This window comes from Myxocyprinus asiaticus, chromosome 34 (assembly GCF_019703515.2).
Source record: "Myxocyprinus asiaticus isolate MX2 ecotype Aquarium Trade chromosome 34, UBuf_Myxa_2, whole genome shotgun sequence".
NCBI lineage: Eukaryota > Metazoa > Chordata > Actinopteri > Cypriniformes > Catostomidae > Myxocyprinus > Myxocyprinus asiaticus.
In genome coordinates, this window is record NC_059377.1 from 12,470,210 (window position 1) to 12,484,977 (window position 14,768).

At 39.6% G+C, this 14,768-nt stretch overlaps 1 protein-coding gene across 1 annotated transcript in view; it reads right to left on the minus strand.

The window, feature by feature from the left end:
• The window catches only part of LOC127425258 (gamma-aminobutyric acid type B receptor subunit 1-like), a 193,419-nt gene that overhangs the window by 69,241 nt on the left and 109,410 nt on the right, over positions 1-14,768 (minus strand). The window contains exons 10-12 of the mRNA XM_051671006.1: positions 12,017-12,118; positions 3,131-3,196; positions 2,801-2,992 (exon numbers count right to left, since the gene is read on the minus strand). Coding sequence (XP_051526966.1) covers positions 2,801-2,992; positions 3,131-3,196; positions 12,017-12,118 — 360 coding nt within the window. The remainder of the gene's footprint in view (positions 1-2,800; positions 2,993-3,130; positions 3,197-12,016; positions 12,119-14,768) is intronic.

The window sequence follows — 14,768 nt, forward strand, 5'->3', positions numbered from 1 at the left end:
TAACTGGGTGTATCAAATTTCACCAGATTATAACATGAAAATAATTACAAATTTAGCATTACAAAAATTACAAAAAAAGTGCACGTACACGTCTGCTTCTTGCATGGTGTCACGTGACCCCCTAACGGCATCGCTTTCAAAAACGTGCACTTTGTAACCCGTTTTCAAAAGTTTGCGTTTTCAGGCCCCGAACAGCCAAAACGCATAAAAAGTTTTCCGTTTTTAGTTGAAAAAATTGTTCTGTAAATGGCCCCTTAATCATACAAATTAGTTCAGATAAATTGACCTTGATCAGTATTTAGTACTTTATCTTTCAAGTTAAGAATAATTAACATGCATGTGTAGCACAAAATCAAAATCTGAAAGTTCTATTAACTTAAATTTGGGAGTTTAATAACTGATTTCCTCAACATTTTTGAGTTCTGCTAACTTTTTAGGGTTTACAGTGCTTCAAATTAATGTTTTGTACTGTTATGATTCATCTCTGAGCTGGTCGTTTTGTTCATGGCTTAGAACTCTTTACTGAATAATTTTTTTAAATCCCTACAAAGAAAAAGAACAGGACAAATACTTACAGAACCAAAGACATTAAAAAGAAAAGTGGGTGGTCACTGTCTCTGACACATATGTGCCAGACTTTTGAAAGCGAGAAATAGGGGTCAAGGTAAGTTACAGTACACTTCATCACAGTGGGAGTGCATCATAAAGATGGAGGTGCTTTTGTCCAGGGTGTGAAATCTTCATTCACACACACCAGGACCTGAAGTGCTAAAAATAAACTCTCTTGCCTGCAGTCACCCGCTTTCACACCCTCTGAAGATGTTCCATGTCATTAAGGAGGTAGTGAGAAAAGAAATCGAGTTGGCATGCTCTTATCACAGTAGCATATGAAAACTGATTTCCTTGACATTTTTTTACACCTTATAGAAACAGCTGAGGCACTTCCTCGCTTCAAACAGGTGTGTTTTAGGAAATGAGCCAAGCTACAGATGGGCATCTGGTGATTGTTTGATGCAAATGGACAGTGGAGATCGATATGTGTATTTGAAGTGTGTGTGTGGAAGGAAACTAGGATGTCAAGAAGCATTTCAGTTCTCTTAAAATTGCAGCCTCAAAGTGAGGTACGGTTGAACGAGGACGATGGGAACAAATAATGGTGATGTTGGGCCAATTTAGCATGACCATCTTATCACAAATTGGCTGTCCAACATGACAGACTTTTTACGCCAGGTTTGAAGCATAGGTGTCTGGATACGTGCCCGGACTGCACCGGATCCAGGAAAACAGCAGGGATGCATATGTATACGAGCCAATTCCCAGCTCAGAGCACTGGAGCTGGGTGAGATCCAGACAGCACCCCCTGGAGCTAACACCTGTCCATCCAGCTCTCCCAGGAGAACACCAGTGGGACCTGAGTGCTTTGACCCCAGAGGGACTCATCAGATAGTCAGATCTAAGAATAGAGTGTCAACAGCTAAAGACATAACGATAGGTTATGGGTGTTCCTTTGCGCTATTCCTAATGGGTCAAACAGAGCTAGGTTGTCTAAACAGAATGGAGCTCGCCTACAGCACACTAATTAGAGTGTGATGTCATAGTAAACCATGCAGCATACGGTAGTGAACCAATATGGGTTTTTTAATTGCAAATGCTGATATGTAGAGAGCAGGGTGGCCAGTGAGTGATATAATGCTGATATTTACATCATACAATTTAATAGTGGCAAATAAGAGTTACAGAAAATTATTGAAATGAAATCTATTCTTATTTTAAACAATATTATATATAGATTTTTACATTTTCTAAAGAAATTGTGAATTGAGCTCGCAAAACCAGCCACCACAATGCTAGGTAACATAGCCAGAGCATTGCTTTGCAGTTGCTAAGGTGTGCTGAGGGGTTGTTAGAGTGTTGATTTACAGTTGCTAGGGTATCCTGGGTAGTTGCTGGGTGGTTGCTTACTGGCCCAAGACCAAAGAACCAAACCCAAATTCTCTATGATTCTCAAAGTTAGGTCTCTGCGGAACAATAATGGCCGTTTTTTCAACTATCCAATGAAAGTAGGGAATTTCAATCTAGTAATCAGTTGCCCTTTTCAAATCGGGATGGGCGTTTTTCAACTATCCAATGAAAGAAGGGAATCTCAATGTAGTAGGCAAATCGTGTAAACATTTTTGAAAAATGCTCATCCCGGTTTGAAAAGTCCCACTGATTAGGAAATGCCCATTTTTGTTCTGCAGAGACACAATTCTCTGATTTTCTGGTCCCTAGATATGGCTCGGTATCCTACTTCAATGTAACTCTACAGCATTTTTAGCCCTTTGCCCAAGTGAAAATTGTAAATCAGATCTCTTAGAAAAGTAACAGCACACCTCTCCTCAACATGCCGAATGATTTCAGGTACAAAAGCCCCCAGGCAGCTATTTTCTATGTAGGCAATCGGTTTACAAGGCATAATTAGACACTGGTCTTTTTTGAAAGGGGAAAGTCCAAAGTCTCCAAAAAAAGTGTCACATAAGGTTCGTTAACACATATTTCCAATCAGCAATAAAAATAATTACAATTTGCTTCTTAAAGTCAAATCATGCTAAAAAACTGTATTTTTCATTTTAGAGTCAAAGAAAACAGGCAATGTCTCTATCAAAAAGGTGATTGTCTGTTTTAACTAAAAGGCTGTACTTCTATTCAGTCGCTATTTTGAGGATTGCAATTTTTCCCATTTGTTTTTTATATTCTACTTTCTCTGACACTATATCTGAAAAGATGAAAAGAAGAATGAAGATCATTCTGGCAAACTTACCAAGTTGGAGGCTCCTCGAACTGTCTCGGGATTGAGCATCACAATCTCCGTGGTGACATGTCCCTCCACAGCTTCCGTCATTTGCTCCACGGTGCAGTTGATTGATGGATCCTTGATCTTGAACCAGTTGTCAGCATACCAGCCAATCAGGAACCACACATACTTTTTCCCATACAGCTTCTCCTTATAGACCTGCAGTTGGGTTTTGTGAAACAGGTCAGGTTAGGGGACGACTTGAACTCAAAGAATGAAAAATGAATGAGGACACTCTGTTCCCCCTTTGACAGTGACATAGATTAATTATTCTCAGCTGGACAGCAGATCACTGACCTCACAAAACACTTTCCTGGCTTCTGTTTCATAAAACAGACCCACAATGATGCGTGCATCTTGGCGCTGTAAAAGCAAAGGGAGAATTGATGATTAGAATAAAGAAATTTGTTTAAAAAATACATTGAATTAGCATGTTTGAGGGACAGTGTAAATCTCGTCAATGAAATTACTGACGAAAATGTTTGTTGACGAAGGGTACAAACGTAAATGTGCTATTATATCCTATGCACAGACAATGAAGCAATTGCACAGATGAACTTGTTAAGTGCTAATTAGAATGTGTAACTCATTTTGTGAATACGCTATTGCCCTAGCAACACTATAAGTTATGAAAAATCCTAAACAAGGAAAATGAACACAGTAATTTATAAAAGTAGCAAAGTAGCTAAAACTCATTATGTGTTATTATTTCAGGTGCTCAGCTTTTCACATGATGTATTTTGTTTATGGTAATAAATCTTTTATATGTTTTAGGATGTGTCCACTCTATGACATTTTCATTTGAAATTGCATGCATTTCACTACAATTTAGACCACCAATATCCTCCACCAAAAATGGTGCATTTCGAAAAAGCTCTCCATCACCACATACTTTGTAAAACGATGACATTAGGAAACTGAAAATGGACTCAAATAAAAATAGATTAATGTGCAATAGGCCTTACATGTTAAAATTGACGAATGTTTATAAATGTTTCAAAAAATTTAAAGATTAGTACAGTTTAACACAAACTTGTTGCCACATTATTTTCAACTAAAATATTCTATATTTATGTCATTTTAGTCCGCATAAAACTGATTACAAGGATGAAATATTGACTTAATTTAAAAAGGCATTTTTGCAAAAGACAAAAACTATGATTTAAAAAAACTGTAAAAAGTAACACTCCTGAAGGAAGTTCGCTTAGTATTTTATTGTAATAACTATGCACAGCACTGCAGTAATTTTGGTTTGAATGAGCAGCCCAATTCGTGCTCACTCCCTCTCTTTCAGCGGTGTGCTACATTCCAGGTTACCATGGTTCCTCTGGTGTTACCCCATTAATCTTGTACACAAAAACTAGGGCGGCACACATGGCAGACCTATGCTAAACAGGCAGCCAGGGGCCGAGTCGTCACTGCAGAAAGCAGGATAGGGAGATAGTAGGGCTTGGGGGGAGTAGGGGCAGATCCATGTTCCAATTAAAACGATTCTCCTCAAGAACAAAATCCAATCGCTTTAAACACACTGTGGTACTTTTCTTTCGGACACAAATGATGTTCTTTGGCAGGGCAGAGCCAGAGCTAACAAATCGGAATAATGATGCATTTGTTTTTTTTATATCTGGAATTTGGTTATGGGTCAATCTCACAGAACCTGTCAAGAACATGTCCAAGGTCATATTTCACCACAATAGTAACAACAACAAAAAAATAATAATTAAGAATTAAGAAATAAAATTTTGCTGAAAGCAAATGAAGCCTATTTATGACCATTAAGAATTTTTGCATTGTGATGGTTATTTCATTACAATTAAATAAATAGTCTGGGTTCAGTACAAGTTAAGCTCAATCGACAGCATTTGTTCCATAATGTTGATTACCACAAAAATAAATGTTGACTTGTCCCTTTTCTTAAAAAAAAAGAAGCAAAAATCTTGGTTCCAGTGACACTTACAAAGGAAGTGAATGGGGGCCAATCTGTCAACATTAAAATACTCACTGTTTCAAAAGTATAGCCACAAGACATAAACAATATGCATGTTAACATTAGTTAAAAGTGTGATAAAATCACTTACTAACCTTTCTGTGCAAAGTTATATCCAATTTTACAACTTCGTTGCTATGGCGAAGTAATGCTGTAAACCCTAAAAACCTAAAACGACTATACAATTTACCTTAACAACTTTACAGCTCAAATAATACACAAGTTTTAACAGAAGAATTAATGTAAGTGCTTTTCTTAAATTATAAGCTTCACATTTCTGCTTTTAAACCCTCCAAAAAATGGCCCCATTCACTTCCATTGTAAGTGCCTCACTGTAACCAAGATTATTATAATTTTTTTTAAATAAAAGGAGGGACGAGTTGAAATATCAACATTATGCCACAAATGCTGTTGGTTGAGCTTAACTTGTATTGAACCCGGAATATTCCTTTAAGCACATCCTCCCAAATTCTCATTGCTGTATAACAATGTTATATTGAATAAATTGTAAAGTATTTATACATCATGGTAGTATACACTGCCTTTACTGTATGCCAAGTTAAATGCAGAAAATCACTGTATAATGGTATTTATTTAACTGGAATAAAGAAAAAAAATGACTGTATTTGTGATGGAGTAGATCTGAACCTTTTCAGCGCATCGCCATGGACATTGTGGGGCCACTTGAGTAATGGACACCAATACACCAATCTGTGATTACGCTACTCGATACCCTGAGGCATTTCCACTCTGTTCCATCACAATACCCAAGGTCATCCACGTCCTCGTCCAGCTATTTCTCGGGTAGGCATCCCGGAGAAAATCATCACCGACCAGGGGACAAACTTCACCACATGGCTGATGGGACAGCTACAACACAAGCTGGGCATCACCGCCATCAAGACCAGCCCCAATCATCCACAGACGGACAGCCTGGTGGAATGTTTTAATCAGTCGCTCAAAACCATGTTGAGGAAGTTCGTTGCAGACACGGGACAAGACTGGGACAAGTGGTTGCCATTTATGCTCTTTGCTTATCGAAAGGTGCCACAAGAATTGACCAGGTTCTCTCCCTTCGAGCTCCTGTGTGGATGACAGGTGCAAGGACCACTGGAGCTATTGAGGAAAGGCTGGGAGGCGCCTGCATTCAAGGTGGCAGAGAAAAGCATAGTCAGGTATGTCCTGGAGATGAGGGATCCACTCGAGCATTACCGAGAGGAGGCCAAAGAGAACCTCCTGTAAGCACAGCAGATCCAGAAACGGTGGTACGACCAACACGCCAAGCTAAGACAGTACCAGCTAGGGCAGAAGGCGTTGCTGTTACTACCCAACTCATCCAACAAGTTGCTAGGGAAATGTCAGGGGCCGTACACTATTATACACAAGATGGGGCCAGTGACTTATGAGATACATCACCCCGACAAAGGCAAAGACCGGCAGACTTACCATGTAAATCTGCTAAAAGATTAGAAAGAGCCACAGGGTAAGGCACCAGAAACATCACTCCTGGTTAGAAGAATGGAGGAAGTGGCGGATGAGAAGCCAGAGATTTGAGTACAGCGACAGCCATTCACAGTGCATCTGAGCTAGCTGGAAGGTCCCGAGAAGGCAGAGCTGCAACACCTGCTTGACCAACTCCCAGCATTTTTTCAGTCAAAAGCCTGGACAGATGGACGGACCTCATCTGTCACACCATTCACCTGACTGACACGACACCATCCAGACAACGGCCTAATCGGGTGCCTGAGCAGCTGATATCTCCCTTGAAGGAAGAGGTTGAGAGGATGCTACAACTGGGCGTGATCGAACACTTGATGAGCGAGTGGAGTAGTCCCATTATCATTGTCCCAAACAGATAACACCTTGCATGTCTGCATCGACTTCCGGAAGCTGAATGCCCAGTCAAGATTTGATGCCTACCCGATGCCAAGGATAGACGACCTGCTGGAGAGGATCGGACAGGCTCAATACATCACACTGGAGCTGTGCAAGAGGTACTGGCAGGTGGCCCTCAATCAAGCCTCCAGACCATCCACTGCTTTTAGGACTCCACTGGGGTTATTCCAGTTCACCGTCCTTCCCTTTGGACTGCATGGGGCACCTGCAACATTCCAAAGATTGATGGACTGGGTACTCCAACGCTGCGAAGAGTGGTCTGCTACATACCTTGATGATGTCGTAATTTACAGAAACACCTGGGCAGACCACATGGACCATCTACAGCAAGTCAAGTCATTTTTATTTGTATAGCGCTTTTCACAACACACATCGTTTCAAAGCAGCTTTACAGGAAATCATGCATTACCAAAAAAAAAAAATAATAAAATAAATGAAACTGAAATATATATAAAGTCTTAGATTGATCATTGTGTAGTTTGATTAAATATATTTGTAAATTGTGTATAAAAATTAAATAATTAAATAATAATTGTATTTAGAACCCCTGTGAGCAAGCTAAAGGCAACTGTGGCAAGGAACACAAAACTCCATAAGATGTTGGTTAATGGAGAAAAATAACCTTGGGAGAAACCAGGCTCACTGTGGGGGCCAGTTCCTCTCTGGCTAAACAACAGTTATTTGTGTGCAGTGCAAGTCATGGTTTAAAGCATTAAGATCCAGTGTTTAAAAAAAAAAGACTTTTTATAAACTTTAAGATTAATGTCTAATGTCTTTGAAGTCCATCCTGGATTAACTGCAGAAGTTCACATAGATGCACTGTCCTTTGTTAGTTTGCTGATGAAGGCTTTTGTTGGTAATTAAATGATAGTCTATGTATTCTATTTCAAGAGCGTAGTCCATCAATAGACAAAGGTAATGCAGGCAGAGATCAATGAGGTGCATCGCAGTTCAACCGGCAAGCCATTTCAGTGAGGTTCGGTGGGGTCTATCCTAAATCCAAGGCTCGGGCAGTGGCATATGAAGTATCCAATGTCTTACAGTTGGAGTTTGCATCAGTTCATCCTCTGAAGTCAAAAGACTGAAGTGATGTCTGGTTAGCACTGGCTGTAGTTTGTCATCATCACCCAGCGACACGCAGCAGTGGAGTCCAACACCAAGCAGGAATGGAGCTGGATTGGGATATGAATCCAGAGGTTGAGACATGGAAATAAATACAATAATATTAGCGTAGATGCCATTCAATTTTGTGCAGAGTTATAGATCATGATAGATGTTTCTGGTTCCTGCAGACCTAACTAAAGCATCCTAATAAATACAGCAGACATTGGAAAGGATCCAGAGGGCGGGACTGACCTTGAATATGGCAAAGTGTAAGTGGGCACAGCAAGAGACCAACTTCCTCGGGTACAATCTGTGCAACGGCAAACTGCGAGCCCTAATCGACAAGGCGATACGCCGTAGCCCGAGGCCCAGGACTAAGAAGGAGGTGAGATCCTTCTTGGGTCTCGTGAGGTGGTACAGAAAATTCATCCCCAGTTTTGCTACCATTGTGACACCCCTAACCAACCTACTAACAAAGGCCATGAAGAACTCAATTGTGTGGACTGAGGATTGCGAGACAGCATTCCAAACACTGAAGGAAAGGATCTGCTTCAGCCCAGTCCTACAGAGTCCAGATTTCACCCGGTGGTTCATGGTCCAAGTGGATGCTTCTGCTACTAGGATTGCAGCTGTCCTGGCCCAAGGTGATGCCAGGGAGGAGATGCCAGTCATCTTCCTCAGCTGGAAGCTGTTGCCCTGAGAAGCATGGTACTCGATGGTGGAGAAGGAATATATCACCATCAAGTGGACCCTAGATAGTTTACGGTACTACCTGCTAGGGAGGGAGTTTGACCTGGAGACAGATCACAGGGCATTGACATGGATCAACTCCATGAAAGATCACAGTGCAGGGTAACAAGGTGGTACCGGGCCTCCAACCATTCAAGTTCACAATCCGGCACCTACCTGGCAGGAGAAACATCATCGCAAACTTCCTGTCTCGGTACCTGGAATGTACACGGCCTGGAGAGGGGGAGGTGATGTGACAAAGTAGATCGTCACTGTTGGCGTTCTTGCAACTTCGGATGAGTAATTGTGCAGTTGTGGTGCCGTGAGCCAGTCAAAAACTAAAGTGAAGTATAGTTTGTAGATCCATATTTATATACAGTATTTTTATCTACAAACTATAGTTCACTTGGGTTTTTGACTTGCTCACAGCACCACAACTGCACGCTTGCTCATCCGACGTTGCAAGAACGCCAACAGTGACGATCTACTCTGTCACATTATTGCAGTTATAATTAGTGGTTGACCGATATATCATCGAGGCTGATAAATTGGATGATATTTTCATTATCAGCATCTGCCGACAAATTTTCCCATTTGGCCAATTTGTTTCTTGAGGGCGCTGAAAATCGCCTGCTTGCATGTAAGCGACTGAGAAATGTAAACGACCAGTCAAGGTTCGTTTTGCTGTTATGTGCCATCGTGTTACTACAATACTAGGCCGGTGTGCAACACAGTCATTTAAACGGTCTGCATATCAGAGCCGCAGCAGACGCGTTTGAGCTCATAATGTTAAAGTGCTTGCCTGTTTCATTCTCGCTCTCTCTCCTCAACAGTTCTCTGTAACTTTTGACTGTCTTGTCTAATGATAAAAATGCAAATATCAATCAAACTAATATCATATACCATCTGCTAATATGCACATATCTCATTTAAACATGTAATAACCCAACCTCACACAACTTCAGCATCCTGTGGAGCGCTCTTCCTCTAAAGTCTGTATTCTAACAGACACTCCTCAACTGTTCCCTGTAATTTTTCTAATGATAAAAGCCAATATAAATAAAACTTCTATTATATACCATCTGTAAATATGCAGATATCTCTTTTAAATAGATGTCATTCACGAACCTCACAAAAATCCAGCGTTTTCTTCCTGTCGAGCGCTCATTTAATATCTTCCTCTGAAGCGTGTATTCCATCAGCCAGAATCAAAACTTCAGGATCAGGATCAAAAGTTCCTCTGATTCACAAATCATGACAACAATAAAAGCTGTTTAAACTGTCAGGAGATTGAAGCTCGTGCTGGATATGCACGAGCACATGAGTGCAACCAAAGTCTTTCTAGCAAGTCAATCCACTGTTGGACATGGAATGCTCTCGGGAGACTATTTCCAGTCAGGAAAGTGCAGCTCCTATCTACTTGAATGGAGAAAGATCAAAATCTCCTGAACGGTTGGTCAAGATTACGATCAAAAAACATATTTCAAATCAGCAGTAAAATCTGACAACACAGGTGTCACGAATGGTGCTTCTTTAACTTTACACTAAAAAAAGCAATTTCCCAGCTTTTATAGCTAATGCGTATGCACGTTCTGGAGTTGATTATCAGGCAATGTCTGTATCTAAACGGAAGGTGATTGGCTCTTTTAACTGTAAGGCGGGACTTTCGATCTACATCTGTTGACCGTTGGCTGCAGTTGGGCATTTTAATTTTTCCCATTAATTTTAATAGAAGTGGCCCGTCTCTGCCAAACAGCCGCTGGTGCAACTTCAAGGTAAAAGCGATTCACGTGTGCTGTAAGTAAATGTCTTATTCACTATGTACTGTACGTACAATTGCTTTGATTCAATATTTTTTGAGTAAATGTGATTGCTAACGTGGACATGCCATCAGTGGTTGCTGGACTGCTGTGTGTACTGTTATTTCCTTCTTCCTAATACACTATATGGCCAAATATATGTGGACACCCCCTTCTAATTAAAGAGTTTGGTTACTCCGTTAATACCAGTGAAGATAAATCATAATTCTACTCCAAACAATGGCATTCTAGGGCATTTGGTGCTTCCAACTTTATGGCAACAGTTTGGGGTGAGCCCTTTTCTATTTCAGCATGAAAATGCCCCTGTGCACAAAGCAAAGTCCATAAAGAAATGGTTTACTGTGTCTGATGTGGAAGAAATTGACTGGCCTGCACAAAGCCCAGACCTGAACCCCACTGAACACATTTGAGGTGAATTGGAATGCCAACTGAAAGCCAGGACCCATCGACCAACATCAGTGCCGGATCTCAGTGATGCACTTGTGTCTGAATGGGAACAAATCCCTGCAGCCATGTCACTACATACAGTATAGTGGAAAGCCTTCCCAGAAGGGTGGAAGTTGTTATTGCACCAAAGGGGGAAATTGATGCCTATGGTTTTGAAATTGAAGGTTAATCAAGCACATATGGTGTCCACAAACTTTTGGCCACATAGTGTATATCAACAATTTCTACATGTGCAAATAAATTACTAAAATTTGATGACTAAACAGAAATCAGAAGAAAAGCTTTCTACCATTTAAAATACAATATATTTTTTAGAATCTTTTTTACAAAATGTGTGCAATTGAGTAAATATAGTGCTACATAAGAGTTTTTTTTGTTTTTTTTTGTTGCAATTTTATGTTTATTTTATTTACTACATTAAATTGTGTTATATATCGGCATTGTATCTGCCTATCGGCCACCCTGCTCTCTGGATATCGGCATCGGCCATTAAAAACCCATATCGGTCGACCACTAGTTATAATGATAAATATTAAATACTGATGCATACAATTCACTCACCACCTCTCTTAATGCTATAACAAGTCTTAAGCATGCAGTAAATCTATCATATATCCACTGTTGTCTTATTGTATCCTTATTATATATAGTACTGAGTCCTATGTATTGTTTGTAACTGTTGCAGCTATTTACTGCCATGCAGATAAAGCTCACTGAGTGTTATATGTCTGTTTAGATGTATGTTACTGTAAATGTTGCACTGTAGTTTCCTGAAGGAACCTCATTTGGTTATGTCCATTGATCTACAATATACATTTTCAATAAACCTGATTTTGACTTTGTACTGAGACTCTAATGAGAAAATTTTTTCAAAATAATGGGAATTACAAAAAAAGAAAAAAGAAAAAAAGCAAATTATCCAAATAGTCCTAAAATATGCTTAATTTTCTTTATGCAAAATACACTGCAATTTCTTTTTTTTATTTGTCTTTAGATTTTAGGGTGCAATGTGGCCTAGGTATGTTTTTGTGAGATTCACCCATATAGACTTTGAATCTGTGCATGTTTTCCATTTGTCAGGGTTGTGGGGTGTTGTTTGAGGATGCACTGATGTGATTCACGTAATGTGGCACTGACGGCACCACCTGTATGTCGTCATGGCAGCAAGGCCATACATAAGAAAAGTGAAAGCAAAAGCACCTTGAGATTCTTGACGGCGACAGCAGGATCTGTGAGAAAACTCTGTCTCACGCTGATCTCAATACCTGCCTCCTTCACCCTCTGCTCTAGATCATCCAGAGTCTGAGAAAGAGAGAGAGAAAATAAGATTTAAAGAAGATAGAGAGACACAGGGAAAGTAAAGAGTATAGAGACAAGAAAAACATCTACAGATAAGATGGGATATGATGGAAAGAAAACTGGTATGGAGAGAGTCGGAGATAAGACTGGCATGGAGAAAGAAAATGATGTGTCTGCCAATAAAACAAGCCTGTAAATTTTAATACACTCTGTATCACCCCCGGCTGCGGAGTGCATGAAGGACAAAAGAATGGAGCCAAGCCAACATCAGTTACGATTCAAAACTTAGAGTCCCAGATGTTGTCTTTTAAAGCACTCTAAGGCCACGTCCACACTAATAAGTTTTAGTTTGAAAACGCATTAATTTCGCTACGTTTTGGCCTTCCGTCACACTGAACTTTTCAAAAATGCTCTCCAAAGTAGATAAAGTGGAAAACACATCTTCACATTGCAGTGTGGACAGGGAAAACGGAGATATTTGAAAATTATTAAGTATTTTTTGTCATGTCACACAGTCATGTGATCTATTCAACCCAAAAAAGTCAAGATGGCGGCACATGATGTAGCGGCGTTGTTGTGCCTAATAACCACTTTGATAGCGTTGTTAAAGATAAATGTTACTTTGTACAACCTCCACATTGCATTCCTTCAAAGGCAACAGGAAGTTTACTAGGAATTGCTGTCCAGCAACGGAACACATAGACAACTGCATTTCAGACCGTACGTGGAAATGATACAGGGTGATGCTTCTTATGTTTTTTTGCATGCGCAGTCAGGGAATTTAAGCGTTTTCGTAGGTTTCAGTGTGGACAAGCAGTGAGGACTGGAAACGCTTCGAAAACGAAAATGATACATTTTAAAATGTATCCGGATTAATGTGGACGTAGCCTAAATACCTTTAACCTGAATAGCATAAAAAAGCAATACCAAAAAACAAATGAAAACCTCCTAAAGCCTAAAGTAATGTAAACCAAGTCTGCTGGAGTTGTTTGAAACAAAACCGATCTCAGCAACATCAAAGATCAGGCATTCATGTTGTATTGTCTAACACTACTTTGTCCTATACAGGCGTGACATGATAAGTGTCTAAACTAAAAGTGCAAATGTTGCAACACAATTACAGCCAATCAGAACATATTTGATGTTTAAAGTCAACATGAAATCAAAAGTGACTCTTTTTACTTTATTAATACATGTTGCTGGTCGTATTGCGCACGATTCATAATCTTTGTAATCTTTTATTAAAAATTAATAACTCACTCCACCTCAGAAACTTTAATAATTTTCATTTTTTGGCTGGTTTCCACCAAACAGGTCCCAGTGGTATTTAAGGAGGGGAGTAATCCTCTACAATGGACTGCAATCTCTGGTATGGGATGCCCACTTTTCACAATCCAATCAATTTCTGATGGATAAAATCAATCCCACACACAACATTTATTTCTCGTTTCCTTTTTTTTTTTTTAAATATATTACCATAAACAATTACAATTAGCCATCTAGCGGAACATGGCAGAATTAGAATCCAAGTGACCTACAAAAAGTTGCTGCTTTAAAAAATGTTCATTGCTTGACACTTTATCATTTTGCGGCAGGTTAGGAAATACTAAATAAGAAAATGAAGTGGGGGCCTGGGTAGCTCAGCGAGTATTGATGCTGACTACCACACCTGGAGTCGCAAGTTCGAATCCAGGGCATGCTGAGTAACTCCAGCCAGGTCTCCTAAGCAATCAAATTGGCCCGGTTGCTAGGGAGGGTAGAGTTACATGGGGTAACCTCATCGTGGTCATGATTAGTGGTTCTCGCTCTCAATGGGGTGCATGGTAAGTTGTGCGTGGATCGCGGAGAGCAGCATGAGCCTCCACATGCTGTGAGTCTCCGCAGTGTCATGCACAGCGTGCCACATGATAAGATGTGTGGACTGACGATATCAGAAGCGAAGGCAACTGAGACTTGTCCTCCGCCACCCGGATTGAGGTAACCGCACCACCACGAGGACCTACTAAGTAGTGAGAATTGGGCATTTCAAATTGGGAGAAAAGGGGATAAAACATTTTTTAAAGAAAATTAACCATACTGTTTGGTGAGTCTCTTAAAAAAGAGCACAAAAACGGCATTATACTGTGCGTTTAAAAGGAAATAACAATGTTCACAGGTAAATTAACGTACTTATTGATTGTATTGTTTGCAAAAACCATTCATTCTCAAAACGCATAGCATTTTAAGTGTAATAATTACACATAACAAAAAGATGAAAAAGAAATTGTGATCATTTAGGTTGCAAAACAAATTAGAATAACTATAACATCATAAATAATATTATTATAAGTCTTTATTTATTAATAATTACTATTATTATCAATATATTTATAATGCATATTACTTTTTATTTTTGTAGTGTAATGCTTTAGTTATTATTGCGTCAAAGCAACAAAGATGCAGCATCACACAGAAACAGAAGTTCTCAGTTACCGATGTCATTGTAGAACTGCTCTATTTGCAGTCAGTCATAAATAATAAGTGAAAGCGTTAATATTCCAGGGGGTTATTAAAATAAATAAGTAATATATGGCTGGTCATATGAGCACCATATTTTGAACATGTTTTTCCTATTCTACTATTACTATTTCTTTATGTTTAAAGGTAAGCAAAA